Raw genomic sequence first — 20,373 nt, 5'->3', positions numbered from 1 at the left:
TGCACTTAACGAGCACTTAGCACCACCTGAACACCGAAATGCGAATGACTCCTGTAACAGCAGGGCTGCATGTATTAACTCAGCCGTGACTGAGAGCAGGCTGAGAGAGGAAGAGGAGGAGGAGGAGGAGGAGCCGAGCGACGCAGAGACTGCGCGTGACGCGCAATGATGTCACGGGCCGAGGCGGCGGCGAAGGCGCGGAGGCCTAAGCGGATTACAGCGCCGGCCGGCGCCTCCCACGCAGGGTCACGTGACGCGAGCCGCGCGGCCGCGCTCATTTCCAGGGATCCCTGTATCTCAAGGTCACCTCGCAGCGCCGCGCGCCAAGAGCACGCACAGCGGCCGCCATTCTGGCTCCGCGTCGCTCGCTGCTGCAGGGGCAAGGGAGGATATGCAGCTCTCCTACCCCCCTCACCCCTCCCCCCCACACTCCCTCTCTCTCCATGTCCTTCAATCTTTCTCTTTGCTTCCTTCTCTCTCCCTCTGCTTCCTTCTCTCTCCCTCTGCTTCCTTCTCTCTCTCACTGTGTCCTTCACTCGCTTGCTCACTCTCTCTCTCACTCCCCCTTTCTCTCTTTCCTCCTCTCCTCTCTCTCTCTCTCTCAGCACGCAACTTTGTCAGCTAATTCTGAGCAGGAAATGTATCCGAGGACTCGATTGCACATTTCGCTACATCAACACCGACCACATCCATTTCCCTTCAGAAAAAAAATCTTCTCTTTGGGGAAGGGGGAGAGGGGAGGGGGGTGGGGGGTTATAATCTGATTTGAGGCCACAGAACGAAGTTAGCATCCCCTCAGCTCGCAAACATAGCGCTGACGACAGGCGCCTCCGCAAAAATCCTCTCCCCGGCCAAGCGAAAAATAAAACAAGCCATTAAAACGAGTTGGGGGTTTATGAAACGCAGGAGCCGGCGGCCATCCCGGCTCTGAAACGGACGCGTGCCTGACGGGCGCACGCAGGCGGCGGTGGAAAAATACAAAGCGTCCCGGTCCGCCCCCCCCCCTCGCACAGAGAGAGCAAACAAGGCCCGGGTCGCCTTTCCTCCCCCCCCCTGAATATTTAATGGGCATCTGGGCTGCACTGGAAAATTATTCATCGGCTCGGAGGATCCGGTGTCCTCGAAGAAAGACGCGCAGCGGAGGAGCGTCCCGGCCTGCTCCGCTTACACGGGAGCGCGTTCATAAGCGCTCCCGCCGCGGGCCGCCGGCTCGCTGAGAGGGCCAGGAAAGCTAACGAGATGCGCGCAAACTACTCGCGCGTAGCGCTAATCGCATCTTAAAACGCGCTCCCATTAAAAAACATATCGTCCGCTTCTGGTCTGCTTTGCTGAACAGGATGAGCGGCAGTCCGCTAAGTGCGGCCGGTGATGATGATGATAATGAGAAGACGCTCGGCGTTTTAGCGAATGTCAATCTCGTTACTGAGAGACTGGCGGGGGGGGTGTTCCGCGAACCGTCCCGTGGGTATTGGGCTCGAGGAGGATTTCTGCGGCGCCTCCATCAGCTCCGCGGAGAGACGCGATTGAGCCGCTTCTGTTCGGGGCGAGCAGGACCCGACAGCAGGCTCCGCGGCAGGAGGGGTGGGGTGGGGAGGTCGGGTTGCCAGGTTTCCGGTATCCTCTCTAATGGCAGAGGTTCTGAAAACACCGCCCACCCGTTAAAAAAAAAAAAAAACAGCCAGCACAAAGAGGACGGATTACCACAGGCCTCTGCAAGCAAAAGCACCTGCGACTGATCCAGTCAGCTCCCCCAAATTAGGGGGGGTGGAGAGGGGGTGGGGACAAGGCCAGACCACCTACGGGTCTGTATGTTTTCATTAGGAACTTAATGCATGACTGGGGCTTTCAGCCTTAAAGCCCCACAACCAAAACAGGGATTCGGCGCTCGAGTTTCCCCCATGAGAAGCGCCGGCCCCCCCTCGCACGGGGCCGCCGTTTCGGCTGGCTCCGGGGGGGGTGGAGCGAGCGTACCTGTCCCTTCCTGTTGACCCCGATGATGCCGGCCGTGGCCTCGTGGGGGGCCGTCACGAAGATGGTCTCCCCGCTGATGCGGTTCATGTAGATGCAGGTGCCCGTCTCCAGGTCGTACAGGTGGATGTAGCCGTATTTGGTGATGAGGAACACCACGTCTTGCTTGGAGCTTATCTAAACGGGGAAAATGGGGGACGAGACAGGTTTGGACTAAAATCACTCGGTCACAACCAGAAAAAGATTATCAGTGTAACATTTCTCAGAAGAAAAGGTCAAGGTGTAAAATCACATTTCTCACACAAGCCTCATGGATAAATCTGACCCATTTATATCACTATTAATCACAAGAAGCTATGTTTTAAGTGAAATGTTTGCATTTACTTGAAGTCTCAAAGAAAGGAAATGAAACTGACCAGCCCTAATGCTAACATCAGCCTGCTCTCCATCAAGTGGTATCAGCACAAATCTATGACAACTGCTACAGATCTGTATGTGCCTACCGTACAAACAACATGCACTCACCACTGGGCAGATTGCTTAAGATTCAAACCTTCTCTCAAGAGCTATCGCGCTCAACGTACTGCCAGCAGGAAGTCTCTGGGCTCGGCTAAAGGAAGGGCACGCACCTGCATGGCCACAGGGAAGTCGTTCTGGGCCTCGGGGGGGAAGAACACGTCCACCGCCTTCTTTGGAAAAGGCTGGTTCCCCGTCGGTGGGGTGCCCACTTCGATGATGTGCAACTACACAGGAACAGGGAGGGGGGTTACGGATACAGCAGGGGTCTAAAGTGAAGCCGAAACGTCCGACGTTCGAGACGCGGTGACCTGCCCCCCCGCCCGGTTCCCGGAGCCCGTCCCGCCCTCACCTTGCCGCCGGCCTGGCCGCGGACGGCGAAGCAGAACAGGGTGGACTCCTCGGCGTTGCCCTCCATCTTGAACTGCGCGAAGCCCGCGGCGTGGCCCTCGATGGGCTGCGACACCTTCCTGTCCACCGAGTACAGCTGCATGGCCCCCACCACGCGGTTTTGCTACGGTTCGTTTAAAAAAAAGGACGAGATAAATCGAATAAATAAGCACAGCAGGTACGCGGTGACAAAGTACAGCCTTGGCCTGAGGCTTAAGACGGAGATCTGCGTTCCAGGTGCTGGAGAGCGGCAGGGTCTGCTGGTTTTTCGCTTTCGCCTTAACACCCGCGGCCAGTTCAGACCCAAGACACCAGGTGCGGAGAGCTATCTGCACAATCGACTGTTTTAATCGATCAATTAAGCAGCGAGCAGCAACGAATCCAGCAGACCCTGCGGCCCGCCAGGACCAGGAATAAAGATCAGCGGCTTAAGAGAAGACCTGCGCGTAACTTTCAAAACACACGGCCACAGACAGCGCGCGAGAACTGGGCGCGCAGCACACAAGCGGTTAAAACGGGCTGCTCGGAGCAACCCCGTCGCCGCGGGAAGCACCTGCGCGGAAATGCCGATGAGCAGCAGCCACTTCTGCTTGGCGTCGGTGCGGTAGTTGATGATCTGGCAGCCCGCCAGGCTGGAGTGGCGGTCGAAGACCTTGATTGGCTGGGAGTCGCCCTCCATGCTCCAGTGGTAGACGGCGTTGTCCGTCACGAGCGCCACGGTGTTGAGGGAGATCCACTTCCAGAAGGTGACGTCGTCCGTCATGGTGTGCGCCTTCATCTTGCTCTTCATCTCGATGTTAAAGATCTGGAGGGTTTTCGCGGCTGAAAAGTCACAGGCAGCAGGTTATTGCCACCAGGGTGAGCGACGAAGCCCTGGTGACAAGTACATCCCATAATAACACACACACACACCCGGGCCAGGAGGAGAAACAGTCAGCACCAAATTCTACTTGAAGAGTCAAGCTAGAAATATTGGCAGCCATGGCTAGGTGTGCATCAGGCAGAACACCATGACTTCAGACTACAACAAGGAGGTGTATAGATATAAAAAATAAAACAGAAGCACAGCAAATGTTTACAGACAGCCACTAAGTTTCAAAGATCTGCATTCAGGTAAAGAAAATGTAGGGCGGCCCTATTGAGACTGCTAACATGATGAAGGTGACGCAGACAAAATGTCTGCTAAAAGCACTACAGGGAAAGTGATAAAAACCTACATGAATATTTCAACCTTAAGAAATATGCACAATAAAATTACGGTTTGAAATATTCAGAGGTTTGCAATTGACTGTGCAAGTCAGATTAATGTATCACCAACAATGAATAAAAGTACATTTTGGACTCACCTGCAAGTTTAACAGTAAAATCATTTGGTGAATGCCATGATTTTAAAATATGTGTAAATTAACGAAAGCGAAGCAAAAATTTAGTGCGATTGTCAGCGGTGTTAAACATCCCTGTACTTTGCAGCAGTGATCGATTGAGACGGGGTGCATATTTACCACAAAATTAGCCAGATTTTTTTTTGCCACGGTTGTTTTCGTTTTTTGAAACCACAAAACAGATCACGTGCAGCGTTGTGAATCAACGTCAGTGAAAAGCCTGACTGCACGTGTGCGAGCTGCAGATGGAACTCGCACAGGGCGGGGCCTCAGATTCACCCAGCTCTCGTGACACTGGCTGCGTGACCCCCGGTGGCCAAACTGCCACGCCCCAAAGCGTCAATGATTCATTGCAAACCCTTGGCGTGGAAGGCTAAAACTAAAGTAGGCTGGACTGGAGTCTGAATGCAGATTTGAGGAAATAAAGGCACTAAGACACAGAGAACACTGTCACAGGGATGAAAATCCACAGACGGCCCCACATTAGAGGGCATTTAACTCAAGCAGTCTGGACCAGTGAATCACATTAGCGGCCAAGCAGCGAGCGGGTCCTACACAGCTTAACTCTCAGAGCCACACTCATTCGCTATGCCAATTCAAACCAATCAAACTGCCTTTTAACCAAGCCACCGAAATGACTTCGGCCTAATCCGATTGGCCCTCCACCACTACACCCCCAGCTACAGAGCATCTACGAGGGAACTTAACGACTCTCTAAACTTTTAAAACTGTAACCGAATTCAAAGGTCTGATATTTCTTCAGAAAATTATACCTTTGCGAAACACTTAAGTGGCGTGTAACTATCCTAGCCCATACGGGATTAAATATTCATGTTGCTGTCGTTGAACACCCTGTAATAAGTGTCTGTAATGGAACACTGTCATACAAGGTAATGTGCACTCCGACTACAGTATTCAAGCTAATAACAGCACCACGTACCCAAAGGCAGTGTTTTACTAGTAAATAACAATAACAATACTTTAGCCAGGATTGAGGATTTCTATTGACGTTGAGCTGCTTTAAAATGCTGCTCGACAACCAGAAACAAGACTAAGTACAATACGCTATATATCGTCAATATAATTTAAGAAGCCTGGAATAACATCTTAACAGTCTAAGAGTTCACATGACGTTTGCTGACAAAAGGGAGGGGGGCCCAAACAGCAAGCGAAAACACTAATTGCATAAATGAGATTTGTTTATCCCCACATTATTATTTCCATCCCCAAACAGATACAAAATCACTTTTACAACTAAATCAACTTAAATGCCAACATTCAAGCTAGAAAGATTGTGAAAGTTAAATCCTGTTCAGTTACCTGGTTTGAGCTCAGCAAATTAAGTCTGCCTCGCTATTAACAAAATTATGGTTTTTTTGTGCAACATTCTACAACATGAATCCCACAGTCAGACTCTATGAAAATATTTGCCTCATAGATAAAGGAACAAAAGGTTCCATTTTGGTAAAATCCACTTACTCACCCAAATGTCAGATTAGACACATCGATAAATATGGTCATTTAAAAGCCAAAAAGCCAACTACAGCAAATTTCTACTCATGACTTACGGTCATGAAGCAAATCTTTTTTTTCCAAATTAAGCATTGCAATTTTAAGAAATGTAAATTTCAGTGAAGGCAACACTGTCATACAAGCTGTGTTAAATGAATTTACATCTGTGGGTAGGCGGTAAGCACATCTTTGAAATGACTGAAAACAAAATAAATCCTACGTGTCTGTAATCTCATACTCAGCCTCCTACGACTAACATTTTTCTCACGTCTACTCTACCTCTGTTCTTTGTAAGAATCATACAATTGATTCAAATTAAACTAAAGGTCTAAAGGTTTAAAACAGGATTGTAACTTCCACAACACGTACGTAAATTTTAACTCACCGTCTGCATACACATAAGAAAGCAGTAAAGAAACAAAAAATAAAGAAAGAAAAAAACAAAAAAAAAAACAGACAAAGCAATTATGACAGCAGGACAAAAATGTCAAATTATTCTACTTTGCTACTGGTTAAACTGAAAATGTGCGTCTTGCAGAACAAACAGATACTGGCCAATAAAAAACTACTTTACAAAAGAAAATGGAAACAGCCATAGTGGATGTAAACAGATGAGAACACAAGTGTGGCCGTAACTAGCATTTAAAAAAGTATTTTGCACATAAAATGGAAGATGTCGATAAATTTACTTGCTACGTTTAACAAAACATGTAAAACTAACAAATTAAAAACTAGATGGTACACAGCGAGGTTTACAGAAACTTTGAACCTTTGAACCTGAACTTGAGCGAGCAACACAACTGTCAGAAAACAACTGGAATCCTGGGGACTTTTTGAGGGTGTTGAGGGGTTGCCGGGGGCAACGGCTCACCTTTCAGAGCGATGACCTTGCTGGCGGGGTTCATGATGGCGCTGTCGGCGGAGATGGGCCGGCGGATGGGCGTGTTGGGGTCGTTCATGTCGATGATCACCACCTGCGCCTGCTCCCCCACCTTCTCGCGGATGCAGATGAACTTGTCCGACTCCATGGTCAGGGTGCTGAACCCGATGTTGGCCGGGTTGATTCCCAGGTTCTGGAGCTGGAGGGACAAGGAATGTCAGATGTAAAACGGGCCTTTTTGTGCGAGACCGCTGCTCAGGCCTGGACACAGGCTTTCAGGCGCCGTCGTTGAGCAGGTCGGTTATAAAAGGTCGTTCTCCGCTTGCGTCTTCCAGCAAACTATTCCAAGACTGTCAATTCCCACCCACACGCATCAATCAGTACGACATCATCTGACAGGCATTTCCACCAGAGGTGAAATTAGCTCTGGAGCCAGAGGACGTAGACAGCACTCAGCATGGAGGCCACACTAACGACTAAACAACAACCGCTTTAATCAAGTACGAACAGTAGCACTGACGGAAGGGGGTAGTTCGAGCGAGCAGGTTCAATGCAGAATATGAATTCACACGGATTTCAGTGTAATTAATTTCATTTCCGTCCCAGTGGAATTTCTTTTCCAGGAAAATCCAAACATGGCGGAGTCAGACTGGGACACGGCTGAGCATAAATACTCACACTAAAGCAGGCGTCTCTAACTGACATCCTGCAGGGACACCGATTGGCCAAAGAGTCTGCGTACCTTGTTTCTGAGGCCTGAACTAGCTGCTGCTTAAAAAACAAATGACAAAAACCAGCAGAGACTACGACCCTCCAGCACTGGATTTTGACACCGCTGTAATAATGCCTGTTACAGTGAAACTTGACCTCAAACAGGAATTATTTGCATAACATCGCGGCGCTTTACATATCCTGACTTTCCCCCGTTCCCACAAAACAAACGGATGCGGAGCGCACAGCTATCGGCAACGGGGTGCAGAGGGACTGAAAACACGACGGGCTCAGCGCTAATTTACCAGCTATCGGCGCGGCGCGGCGCGGGTAACGAGGTCACTTGTGAATTAGGGTTCATGTCAGCGGCGCAGGAGAACGTGCCCGTTTCGGGGGGGGCAGAGGAGGGGCGGAGCCCCACGGCGAGCGAGAGCCGGCCCGCCCGCCGGGCGGCGGATTAGCGCCACGACGCCAGCTGCTTCGGAGGCGCGGGTCCTCCGCCGGGCACAGCGGGGCTCGCGGCGAAAGGAACGCGATGCCTTCATCCCTTTCCGCTCGGCTGGCTCGAATAACGGGCCACCTGAATCTACCTCGGAGGGGGGGGAGAGGGGGTTTGGCAACGGGCTAAGCTGAACCTTTTCTTGCGACAGGACTCAGAAACGAGTCAGTTCTACGTGAAAAGCACCGCGATGTTATGCAAATAATTCCTGTTTGAGGTCAGGTTTCACTGTAACGGGCATCATTACAGGGGTGTCAAACTCCAGTCCTGTAGGGTCGCAGTCTCTGGTGGTATTTTGTCATTTCCCTTCAGTCAGCATCCAGTTTACACAACAAGGTGCGCAGACTCTTTGGCCAATCGGTGGCCCTGCAGCGTTTTTGCTCAAAAAAACCCAGCAAAGGTAATTAATCACACCCCCGGGGATTTTATTTTCAGGACGGGTGGAGGGCTGCAGGACATGCAGAGTAGGCTCTGTGGGCAAGGCGTTAGTCACCAGCGTTTACACAGGGGCCAGCAGCACCCGGCGCACAAGCTGTGCATCTCCTCCTGGGGAACACAGGGAACGCCTGCTAATTACGACTGTGCTGGAGAGGACCGGGAACACAGGCTATTGTTACGGCTGGATAGCCCACCGCGCACCCACACACACCCGCTCAAAATAGCACCAGCGTGGCTATATCCTACGAGGGTACGAGTAATGACTCTTTCCCTAATAAACGTGACTTTCCCGGAGTTGGCCATCTGCCCGGCCGTCTCAAGATGACGCGCGTCGTCCCCATCAGCTAGGCCCATTTGTGAAAAGCTATCAAGTTAGCCAACAACTCAAATGTTTAAATTAGAAATTCGCTTGCTTGCTAAATTGCTAGTTAAAAGCTAATTGTGCCTTAGAAGCTTTAACGTATAGTCTTGAAAACAAGTCTGCACGTGGTTTTATTAGCTTAATTGGTAACTGGAAAGAAAAAAACACTGACAGGCTTCAGAAATGCAGTACTTGTGAACTGAAGCAAAATCTTTTATGCATGCTCAAGCAGTTCTTCACACAGCGCCCCTACTGAACCTCACAACTAATAAAGCTGTTCCACTCTAACTACGTCCTAAGCATTAAACAGTAACCCTATCTGGCGTGCTTAACAATTAACTATTTATAGCCATATTTAAAAAACATTAAATATTAACCTTTGCCCAATATGACCAGAAGTGCACAAATACCATCTTTCTCAAACGGTTGTAAAAGGGTTGGACGGCCTCTGTAATGGTGAAGCTAAGAGAGGAAAGGGGAAATATTGACTTTAAGTGCTCCAGGAGAACAGGTTCAGTTGGCTAAGGAGAAGATTATATGACACCCTATAGTGCTATGATATATAGGACAAGCCTGAAAGGACAAAAGAGATGGGCTTTTGTTCCCGTGAAGCGGTGTGTGCTCAGCATTGGCAGGTGTTGGGAGCCCCCCTGCCTCACACAGATAATTGAGCAGGCAGTGCGGCTGGAAGGGTGGGGGGGTCAGAGGCTGGTCAGCGCACGCTCTAACCCTCCCCCCCCCCCTTTCTGGTTTACCCACGCTCCCCAGCGAGGATTCTAATCGGCCGACACATGCCGCGCTTCCAGGAAAGGCTCAACGGAAGAGTCCGCACCTTTTATCAGTCAATAGAGAAGGCCGCCCCGCCCGGGCCCAGCCCGGATTCTTTCCGCACGCTCTCACCATTGTGCGCGTTTCGAGAGTGGCTGCGCGGGTGTGGGCGTGGGCGTCTTCGAGATTCGGTCTGCCGTCTCTTTAAAGCATGCCAATCCCACGTAGTCCTCCCTTTATATATCTGATCTCCGTCATCAACGGACACAAAGCCACGTGCTGCCTAAGTCAAGAATTCACTGTCCTCAAGTCAAAATCCGGCTAGCATGCCGTCTACTACCAATCTGAAGATAACTCTCACTAACTGTCAAAAAATGAATACAGGACTTCATGCTTCACTTAGTAGCACATGCTTGTAACATGGCCTCTGGGGCCTCTTCATCAGATTACCCCCCTTCTTCTCATGCGTGGAACTGCCAATCACATCCAGCTCTCGCACCACCTAAACACACACGCACAGGGAGTACTGCAGCTAAACCATGTACGCGACTCTGGTGCACTCATCCACAAACCGGAACTATTTTCCAACATTACATGTTGCACATACTATAGCTGGAAAGTGAGGACCAATCAGAGCTGAGGCACATGCCTCACTGAGGGACGGGTATCTGCAGGTGATTGGTGAGCTGCTAGCAGGGGCTCCTACGGCATTAAGCTGAGGAATCCTAGCAGTGCAGGCCAAAGGCAATCAGGAGTCACTGTCAGCTAATGACATTGCCCAGATTCAAACGTTCAATAATATACAACCTATAGGTAGCAGCACTTGTGCTGACTGTAATAAGACAACAGTCTGTCAGAAGCAAATCCCACGATTTTTCAATGATCTCAAATTTTGGAGGAAAAAAAAAGATTTTAATACAAAATTCAACATTTCAGGAAAAAACTGTAAAATCACACTAATTTCACTACAGAATCAAGTGGTTCATGTAATACACAGGAGGGCTGCAGAATCTGCTGGTTTTCAGGGTGTTCTCAGCACCAGTGGTTCATTTAAGTCACTGACTGGCTAAAGAATCCATACATCTGGTTCTCAAGGCCTCAACTGGAAGCTGACTGAAAAGAAACTACAAAAACCAGCAGACACCACGGCCCCCTGGGAATTCAGTTAGACCTCCGTGATGTAATACAAATCACATCACCAGGAAAACCCAGCCAGGCTTCTGCCCTGGAGAGGGATGTCATAATCTGATAAGAAGATCACATTACCCTTCAAGGTCAAGTTGCTCAAACAAAAGGGGGTTTAATTTCTTTGGGGGCTTGTAATTTGTATTTTTTTTAAGTGATAAGGCATGCGAGGTCATAGTGTGTTGTAAATACTTGCGTACAAGCCAACGTTTAAAATTTATTGTTTTTTTTTTTTTAATTTAAATTCTACAGATTAACACTGTCCTGTGCCTGGCAAGAGAACCCCATTAATGTTAAGTTACATAGTGATGTTCTCCTGTGCATCAGTTTAGCTGTAACATACAATAATTTGCACAGAACTGGAAGGTTTATAGTTCCACTGGCCAGCAGGACAGCACTGATCCATTATGTCATTTGGAATTTATTACAGAGCATGTTTTTGTTGAGGTTTTCAGACCTTCCGATAAACAACAAAAATAAAAATGTAAAATGATTTGATGAAAAATGGAAATGGCCTTTATGTGCCAAAAGTAATTTGCCCTTTTCAAAAATGAAAAATGGCTCTACAGAGGCAATTGAATTACTAATTAAATTCAGAAACGCTACCATGAATTTACATACCAAACTTCATTACCATCCTTTAAAAAGAGCCAAATTAAAGTCATAATATTTACCACAAGCATAGCGTTTATTTTTCAGCAATTTAAACATCCATACTTGTTTTTCCACTGTCAAATGTAAAGTGAGAAATATTAATATAAAGATCTGTACCAATTAGCAGAAAACAGCCATTTTGAACTGCTGTCAATTACAGTTTTGCCACCACAGCAAGGAAAAATGGCACCAATCATCCCTGACTTTTCCAGCAGTTAACTCTCATCTGCCAAGGTGCTGATGACATCACGTTCAATACGTTCGCAGTCTAAGGATTTTCTACTGGCTGGGGAATCTCTGACCTCATTTTAAGTTGCCAGGGGGCAACCAGCAGCATATAAAGGCAATATCCACTAATTAATCCTGAAACTTATGACGCTGTTGGAATTGCTCAGAGGCAAACGTGATTCATTCCTGAGCTCGGCTGGGCTGAACTCCACGCTGACCACGGTCTCCAAATACGAAAATAAGAGCACGAGCCTTAAAAAATAAAGCCTACTCGTACTGAACCATACAGCACTCATTTGCCTTCTCAGATTATAAATATGGAAAACGAATTACAACAGCACTATAAAGGAAGAAGAGAGGCAGGGAGAAGGGAAGCGAGCTTTAAGCCTCCAAATGAAGCACGGTCTTGATTGGGTTTAATTAAATCGTTAACTGCAGTGGGGCCTTCTCACCCCGCGCGGCCCAGCCGTCACCCAGACGGGGTTCACCGAGCCCCTCGTAACGCTCCACAGCCACTCCAGCTGGGCGAACGGCACGCGCTCCGCATTCCTTCCCGCTCGCGACGGCCAATCGCGTCGCCCGAACGCGCAGCGGCCTCTCTCAATGACATCACTGTATTAAACTGAGAGGGGGGGGGGGGTTCAAAACAAACAAGAGTCTCATTTGGACGAGCGGGGACCACTGTAGGCCAGAGTTTCTGAAACCATGGGTCGGGACCCAAAAACGGGTCGCGGGGGAGCGTACGAGGTGGGTCACGGAATGAGTCCGCAGTCCACTAGGCTATGCTAGTATGTGGAGTTCATGGGCCCCAGGAAGACAGTGAAAGTTTAAGAACCAGTGCTGTAGGCAAATACGGAAACATAAATGTTTTGATTCTACATACATACGATTCCCAGTCTGAGGTAAGCAAAATAATATTGTTTGCATAATCATCCATCACGGCAATCTCATGTAAATTAGCTTCCTCGTCTCTTGCAAATTTCTGTTGCGTCTCGCAAGCCTGCTTCCTGCCAAGAGTGATTGGTGAATACACCAAAAGCCCTTCTGCAGCAGGTCAAGTTCAAAAGGGTCACGTCCGAATATGGCTCAACATACCCATCCGGTGGAAATGACGACAATTCTGTAGAAATGGGCAAAACTCTTTCAAGCAAGTCATTACTCTCTGATGGCAAAACGTTTTTTTTTTTTTTTTACTTATCAAAAATTCCACACACAAATGAAAATCTCCATCTTTTTTTTGAGTTTTTTTTTGGTCTAAAAAGTTTGAGAATTATACTGTGCAGCCATTGTCGAGCCCAGCCCGATTGTTTATTGTCGAGGCCGAGAGGACAATCATCTCAAAGCGCTTAGCATTCTGAAGCAGCAGGGCAGCGTGCAGGCATGGAGCCAGGCTAGCAGCAGCGGTGCTCAGACGCCCATCGGCTGAACAGAGGCCCTTTAAGAGGGCAGGCCGGGGAGGGGAGGGCCTTATTTATGGGGGAACTCGGTAGCCTTTGCTGGCCTTTGGCGTGACACGCCGCGGTGACGCACCTAAATCACTGTCCCCCGCGCACAATGCGCGAGCCGCGGCAGCTGCAGGAGCCCGCCGGTCAGAGGCCCCTCCCCCCCGCGTATCCCACCCCACCCCTCCCCTCCCCTCAAGGGTTCTGACAGCCGAGAGAGGCTCCGCCCATTTCACACGGGTGTCGCGTCCCGTCTGTCGCGGTGAGTGATGGGGGAGGCGTGGCCGAGCAGCCGCACTTCCTAACGCGAGCTGCGCACCTACGTTGGCGGGGCTCCGCACGCGCACGCCGGGCTCATCACGCGAGACCAGTCGCCGAGGGGGGGGCGGAGTGACGCAGGAGGACGCGCAAAGCCGACCCCCCTGCACCCCACTTCGCCCGCCGCACGAGCCTGGGAACGGCGGAGCTTCCACCAGCATCCTTTCTGCAGCGTCAGGCATTCCCAACAGCAGAGGCAAGCCCCCACTCAACCCCACCCCCCAATATCGCGACCCGAGGGAAAAAAAACTGTTTTTCAGACGGCCGACGGAAACCCGCCGCCGATTTTAACCCTCCTCGGCCCTACTTGGAAACTGGCCCCTTGGTCAGCAGAACGGCGCTATTCTGGCTCCGCGCGTGAGGAAGGATACTGAAAGTGCTGAGGCTGCAGGGCCGCGCTGCACTGGCCCGTAACAGGAAGCGCAGCCCATTGTGCGAGTGGATGAAAAAGCCACCATGTGACCGCATGTGACACGCGCCCACGGAGGGCCCGGGGAAGAGCGCGCCCTGCCAGGACTTCAGGAGGGGGGAAAGGGAAGGAAGCGGAATTCTGCGCTCTGCGGATTCCTCCAGAGCGCATTTCAAGGCTTTCCACTTTGGAAGATGCAACTGCACAGAAAAACCGTGCACCTTGGGGACAAATCTGAACAAAACCCTTTAAACCACACCCCCCCGCCCCCTCCACAAATAGCCACACAGACTCAACTACGCACAGCCACAAACACAGCCACGCACACAGCCACACAGTCACAAACACACAGCCAAAGCCACTGGCACACACAGACACACACATACAGCCACACACACACACGCACCCACGCACACACAATCACACACACAAAATGATAAAACTCAGCGGATTATAAAGTGAAAGTTCACAGCTCAGCCGCTTTAGCGGTTCTGTGTGAAGCACGGTTGCAAGAATGCAGTACAGCCGCCCTCCTCCGGAGACCGCGCGGCGCAGTCTGCTCGGCGGCCAGCTCATCCCATTAACCAATCACCACGGCCGGGGGTTCGATTTCCTGCCACGGCACTGTCTGCACCGTGACCCCATCGGAATAAAGTGGGGGGAAACGCACGCGGAATGCAGACTGCCCACTCTCCTTTTTAGCAAATACAGCATTATCCATTATAACTAACCATAAAGACTAAAGCAACATGATTTTTTTTTTTTTTTTTTTTAAAGACAACTACACTGAAAAAGTCACCACAACAAACTGCAAATGGAAGGTTACTGCACCAACGTGGTGGAAAGGCTTCCAGTTTTAATCGGGGCGAGGTGCCTGTCAAAGTGAACGCCAACAAAAGCGGCCAAGGCTGAACAGCAGCCAGGCAGCCCTAAAGGCGCAGGTAGAAAGAGCTAGCCGAGCTAGCCTAGCCCGCAGGTTAGTCTACACAATGACATAGGCCTATATAAACACATACAGCACCGCTTGGTGGTTCATTGATGAATTAGGCTGGCTCCTATTGGTTCATCAGCTATGTTGCCCTATCTTTACCAAGTGACTGTAAACCGGGCTGCGCGCTCATTCAATATGAGCGCAGTGTGAATTAGGCCAGGTGAGGTTACTCAGCTTTCCGCGGGCTTAGCAGCGCACACCGGAGTCACATATCCCGACAAACGCGCGCCTATTATTAGACGCAGCACAATATTTCTGCGGGACAGCAAAATGTCAAACGCCGACTGTGGTTGATTGCGGCCGTAAAATGGATGAATTACGGAACAAATCGCTGGGAAAGCGTTGCTTTCCTCAGGCCGGGGTCGGTTAACGAAGGAAATTATGGGATGTAATCTGACAAATGCGTTTTTAATTGTTAAAGACGGCAAGGAACTGTGGGGGGGAAAAATTGCTTTCGGTCAAAAAAGCAATGACGACATTTAGAAGCTTGCACGGTAGCAGGCTGATTCAGTAACATGAGCGCAGTTCCCTTTTTCTTCCCTTTCATTTCCTTCTGGCTAGCGTTAGCGTAGCATAAAGGCAATTAGCCACTTTATCTGCAGACTAATACTGCCCTTAGCAGCCCTTTGGACTGTGTATTTACCTACCTGTGTGCACACGAGCCTCCGGGCACAGATATTCAGTTACGTTCCCATTTCCATTTCAAACAGGGAGGCTAAAATACCCACTGTCACCTTAGGCCAGGATGTCGGGTCAGTTGTGCTCAATGGCCTAACGTGACGTGGCAGCAGGCCTGCAATCACCTTTCCTGCACAACGCATCTGGGACACAGAGTGTGGTTCTGTTCCCCCCCCCCCCCCCGACACTTTTCACAATCCAGGTCCTTCATGACAGGGATAAGTAAAATGTAACGTTTTTTTTTTTCTCCCTAGCCTGGAGCAAGAGCAGCAGATTTTTTGCAAAGTGAGCCAGGAAACCCCTCTGGCACGCTTTACACACGATATGTCACATCGCTTTGTTTGCAGCAGTTCCATTCACAGTGTCTCCGGCAGAGTTTCACAGAGAACAGGCCGTGTTCTTTCTGCCCGTATTACTGAAGCGAAAGTGAACCCTGTTAGAAGATCACAGCTAACGGTTTTAAAGGGCTGAGCTCTGAAGAGCCATTGAGAGTCAGGGCAGGCGCCTACATCCACTTCCTCATCACAATATGTTCATGTTAGGATTAGTACAACAATACCCAGTGATCCTGTGATGTAGGCATCATTGCTACTCCGATACAGTATTAGAGCTTCAATGGTAAAAGGTAGCCCTGGTACTTCCTGTTCCTGATACAGGGCACAGTAGGGCCACTCCAGCACAAATCAAGGTGCCCCGTCCCTAGCAGGGCAACTCTGCTCACAGCCCTGTCCTCTGTGGGAGACGTGCTCAGGAGGAAACGACTGAGGAAAAGAGGTGAGGGCTTTGAGCACTCACAGATGCGGCAGCGCGTCTGGATTTGCCGTGAACCTCCTTTCACACGGAGAGGCTGCAGGGCCAACATCACGACCGTCTCCGTGACGTCGCGTTTCACACAGCCTCCGAGCCACGGCGGGTCTGATGAGATACCGACCTGCGCTGCGGGTGGCAACGGCGTCGTGATTAGGCCCAGAGGCAGCGTGGGAAAACGAGTTTACGCGGCGAGCGCCCGCTAACAGGAAGGTCACGAAGACCTGACAGCCTGCTACAGAGTCTCAGTGACATTTCTGTGCTATTAAACTGCAGCACACCGATAAGTGATTGCAGCTGAACCTAGAGGCTGACTACAGCTCAATGCAGTCTAAGGTAACCTTGAATCTCACGACTGACGCTCGAATCTTGAGACTGCTGTGTGACAGCAATTTCAAATTTATGCTGTTACCCTGTTCAGCACGAGCAAATGAACAGCAGGAGAACCCAAAAAAAAAAACCACTTAATTCCTGTTGTCATGCCAATGGGTCAAAGGATCGACAGATGCAAAATCTAAAATCAAGCCAACGCTGGAGGTCAAAACACAAGTCACAATGAGAAGAGAGAGAACCTGAGCACTGAGCAGTACTCACTTAAGTAAAATGATCTGTCATTAATTACAAGACTTTAAGTGTCACAAGCTAAACACACAGGCAGCCTAAGCAAGCTTGCTAAAAGGCAACATCTGCAGCCAATCAAAGAGCGGATTTCACTTTTACCCAATGACGAGGACGAAACAGGCACAGCGCACGCAGTCACGCTGACGGTCTACCCCCTTAGGGGATCCGTCCAGCAGAATGACCTTGCTGTGGCAAGGACATCGTCAACAGAAATCTATTTGTCTTCTCATATTTACGCAAATCCGTCGTAAGAACAGTGCACTGCAGCCCAAGCCAGACAATTGGCACAATCCATTTCATTGACCAAAGAGATGGAGGTTAGGGTAACTGGGGGGGGGGGGTGGAGCATTAACAGGGCATGCTCAGTCAACCTACCCTGTATAAACGAAGGTTAATAAATATATAAAATTTCTGAACAATCCCAAATAATTTTAGTTTAACCTACTTCCAAAGAGCAACTATCATCAATAACATTTGATGCAGTTTTTTACCGTTTTAAATACTCACAGTCCACTGGGAAAGGGTAGGCCGCCTTGCAGATCAAAATTATAGGGCAAGTGAAATCTGAACGCACGAAATGCTCAATAACTGCTTTTTGCCCTTCTGCCTCAGAACAATGCCAAGTCTGCAATTAAGAACCCGTCAAAAAGATTCAGACTCCGATTTATTCCACACTATAATTCAAAAGACAAGGGCCATTACAGAGTCCTACTCTTGCACTCTGTAGCGGCCATGTTAAAAAAAAAAAAAAAAAACCCAAAAGCACTTTAAACACAGCCTATAACTGTATTTATTTGCAACCGAGTAAGGTACAACTGTGACTTTCAAGTTATGTTCCTCATTTTCCACATGAATGAAGTGCAACTTCAGGCCAGACTCTACTGAAAGCCAGGCCACAAAGCCCATTTCAAACATACATGGATTTATTAAAGCTTGCGAACGCTCATGTAGTATGATCACAGAAAAAGAAGACTAAGAGAACGGCAATATGTTTTACAGCGGAAATTATGGGCATTGTCCACAATAAATATTAAATAATTATCTTCACAGTTTATCGCCCAGGGCTATGTCGTTTCCTACCAATAAGCTACAGTTCATACATAACAACACTGATTGAAATGACCAAGATAAGGTCAATTCATTTTAAGTGTATACAGAAAATGCTAACAAATGGTGTTTCGACACCAAGTCTTCACAGAATCCACTTCAACTTAAAAAACAGAACAGGAAAACATAAAGCTTAAAAAGTGAACTGGAAAGACACAAATGAAAATATATTTCTGGTAGTGTGTCTTAACATAGGAACTGAACATCAATGGGAAAAACTGAGTGAGCAGAATAAAAAATCCAATTATAAATTTCAGGAAGCTGTAAATGTATGATGTCAGTAGCAGTTGCAAAATTATTAACAAAATCTATATAATGGTCATACAGATTGTATTATTTACAGTATGGCTGAAAATGTCATTCATAATACATGCAACTGCATAGGAATCTATTGACTCAATGCAAAATAATTCCAGATCAATAACCAACTCATTTAAATACTACTACACATTATGAATCCATAATGACATCCCCTCAATTGCTTTTCCCTTAATTCAGTTCTCATAGACATGCACTTCCAGTCAGGAGATGCAACTTCAAATTTAAATTGCTATTCATTAAAATATATATCATAACAGGATCTTCGCCAAAATGCTCAATTTTCACGAAACACTCATCACTGCATTGCGCTTTCCTAGACAGACGTGTATTGAGACCTGTTGAATCGTGTTTCATAAGAGCTTGCGGGTCTGCTCGTATCTGGAAAACTTCCAATGAAACGGGCAGGTTTGTGACAGTTACAAGCTGCAATGATTATTCACGCACCATTGACTAGTCAGCACCTAACACTCAGGATGACAGCCGTAACTGAATCACTATGACATGGTGACAGTGTATGTAACATGGTGACCAGTCTAGTCTCTCACATTAAGAGTAGCTGAAACTACCGCATCATATAAATTCGGAATTCTCCAGGATGACGTCCAAACCTGAGCATGCCTTGTTGGAATTCAGAATACAAGCATCCATGAATTTCCAAATACCCAGAGTGGACAGAACTAATCTTTAAATCAAGCTAATAATGAATGAAATAACTGTCACTTCTTCCCTAGCTACCAAAAGCAAACCTTAAGTTCATTCAATAGTATGCCCCATAATACACGGAAATAAAAAGGTGAAGATTTCCAATACCCCGAAGAGCCTTGCCAAGTTTTTTTCTTTTTTTCGTTTTTAAAATTATGCAGCAAGGTTCAAAGATTAAAACATGCATACGTTAGTCAGTGGATTTTCATTTGTTTCCCGCAACAACAATCTGTGTGTCCTTCACTCTATCACGTCTTGCTTATGTATCTCCTAAAATGGCCTTCCTGACTTGTGTACTTATTATTTGAAGTTCGTAAGTTAATCAAAAGAGAAATCGACACGATTGGGCATCGTGCGTGTTTAGCTTCCTCTTAGGGATATTTTAGGAGAAAATAAAAATGTCATCGCGTAGTTGACAAGCCGATTGTTCCACGTAACTTACTGTTTTTATATTCCACTCTGGCTACCCAGAATTCTGATCTCACCACCGTTTGTCATCATCATTCAATTTAAATGAGCTACATTGCAACATTAAAGACATTTTGAGTACACACACGAACGGCTCTATCGAAACACTGATAAGTGCTGTCAAAAGTAGCTAGCTAGCTATCGAAGCTGTCTTAAGCTAAGGCGTGTCTTTCTCGGCACCTGCCGCTGACACATTTTCAATCTCACCCCTAGGTGTGTGGCAAACGACGACATTTTAAACGTCACTCAATTTTAATACTACGGTGTCATTCGGGTTCGCGATCTGCGTGGGAATAAGGTTACTTCCACGTTACCTCCATAGTAATAAGCCAGCTAAGATAAGTACCAAACGCCAGGTAACGTTAATAGGCGAACTGGTGAACCTGACAGTCTACAGTCTACTTGCTAGCAAGCTCTACATTATGACAGACAGTCACTACTTTTCGAAGCTAAAGCAAGCAAAAACATAGCTAGAAAGCTAGCGAAGCTGCGTGGTGTTCATACAAAACTAGGCAAAAGGCAGACTATTAATGTTATCCAGCTCACGCATTTTTATGCACGTCTACAAAGTGCTAACTACAAATTCAACATGACAAGGTTTCACATAGCTAGCTAGTTTATGTTCCTGTAACCCGGCCTTGAGCCGGACAACAGTGCGGAAACCGCTTTGGGTAGTCTAGCTAGGTTAGTTAGCTAGCTAGCTAAATTGTGTCAATCACTACAATCACCGAAGCTATGCAAAATCTTTGCAAACATTCCCCGAAACGAACGATTAACTTAGCTACAGAGTCAGCGAAGTGAAATAATGTCAAACGCTCAACCGGCTTTCGTAAAGCTTACTAGCGTCAGCTAAGGTCGGCTAGCAGGCTAGTTAGCCAAGATACCTATTAGGCGGTGGTTAGCTAGATACTAGCTAGTTAGCGAGATATCGAAACGGACGAAGAATTTTCAGCCTATTGCGTTCAACCAGCCAGTTAGGTTCTCTTACAATGGGGGTTTTCTGGTCGTACATTTTTC

General features: G+C 48.1%; 1 protein-coding gene across 2 annotated transcripts in view; it reads right to left on the bottom strand.

The window, feature by feature from the left end:
* cltca (clathrin, heavy chain a (Hc)) overlaps positions 1–20,373 on the bottom strand; it is a 43,547-nt gene that overhangs the window by 22,820 nt on the left and 354 nt on the right. For both annotated transcript variants that reach the window (XM_064352301.1, XM_064352302.1), the window contains exons 2-6: positions 6,640–6,847; positions 3,428–3,696; positions 2,837–2,998; positions 2,598–2,711; positions 1,972–2,145 (exon numbers count right to left, since the gene is read on the bottom strand). In XM_064352301.1, the coding sequence (XP_064208371.1) occupies positions 1,972–2,145; positions 2,598–2,711; positions 2,837–2,998; positions 3,428–3,696; positions 6,640–6,847 (927 nt within the window). The remainder of the gene's footprint in view (positions 1–1,971; positions 2,146–2,597; positions 2,712–2,836; positions 2,999–3,427; positions 3,697–6,639; positions 6,848–20,373) is intronic.

This window comes from Anguilla rostrata, chromosome 9 (genome assembly GCF_018555375.3).
Source record: "Anguilla rostrata isolate EN2019 chromosome 9, ASM1855537v3, whole genome shotgun sequence".
Classification (NCBI taxonomy): domain Eukaryota; kingdom Metazoa; phylum Chordata; class Actinopteri; order Anguilliformes; family Anguillidae; genus Anguilla; species Anguilla rostrata.
The sequence above is the reverse complement of the archived record's forward strand: the minus strand, read 5'-3'. Positions and strand labels throughout refer to the sequence as shown.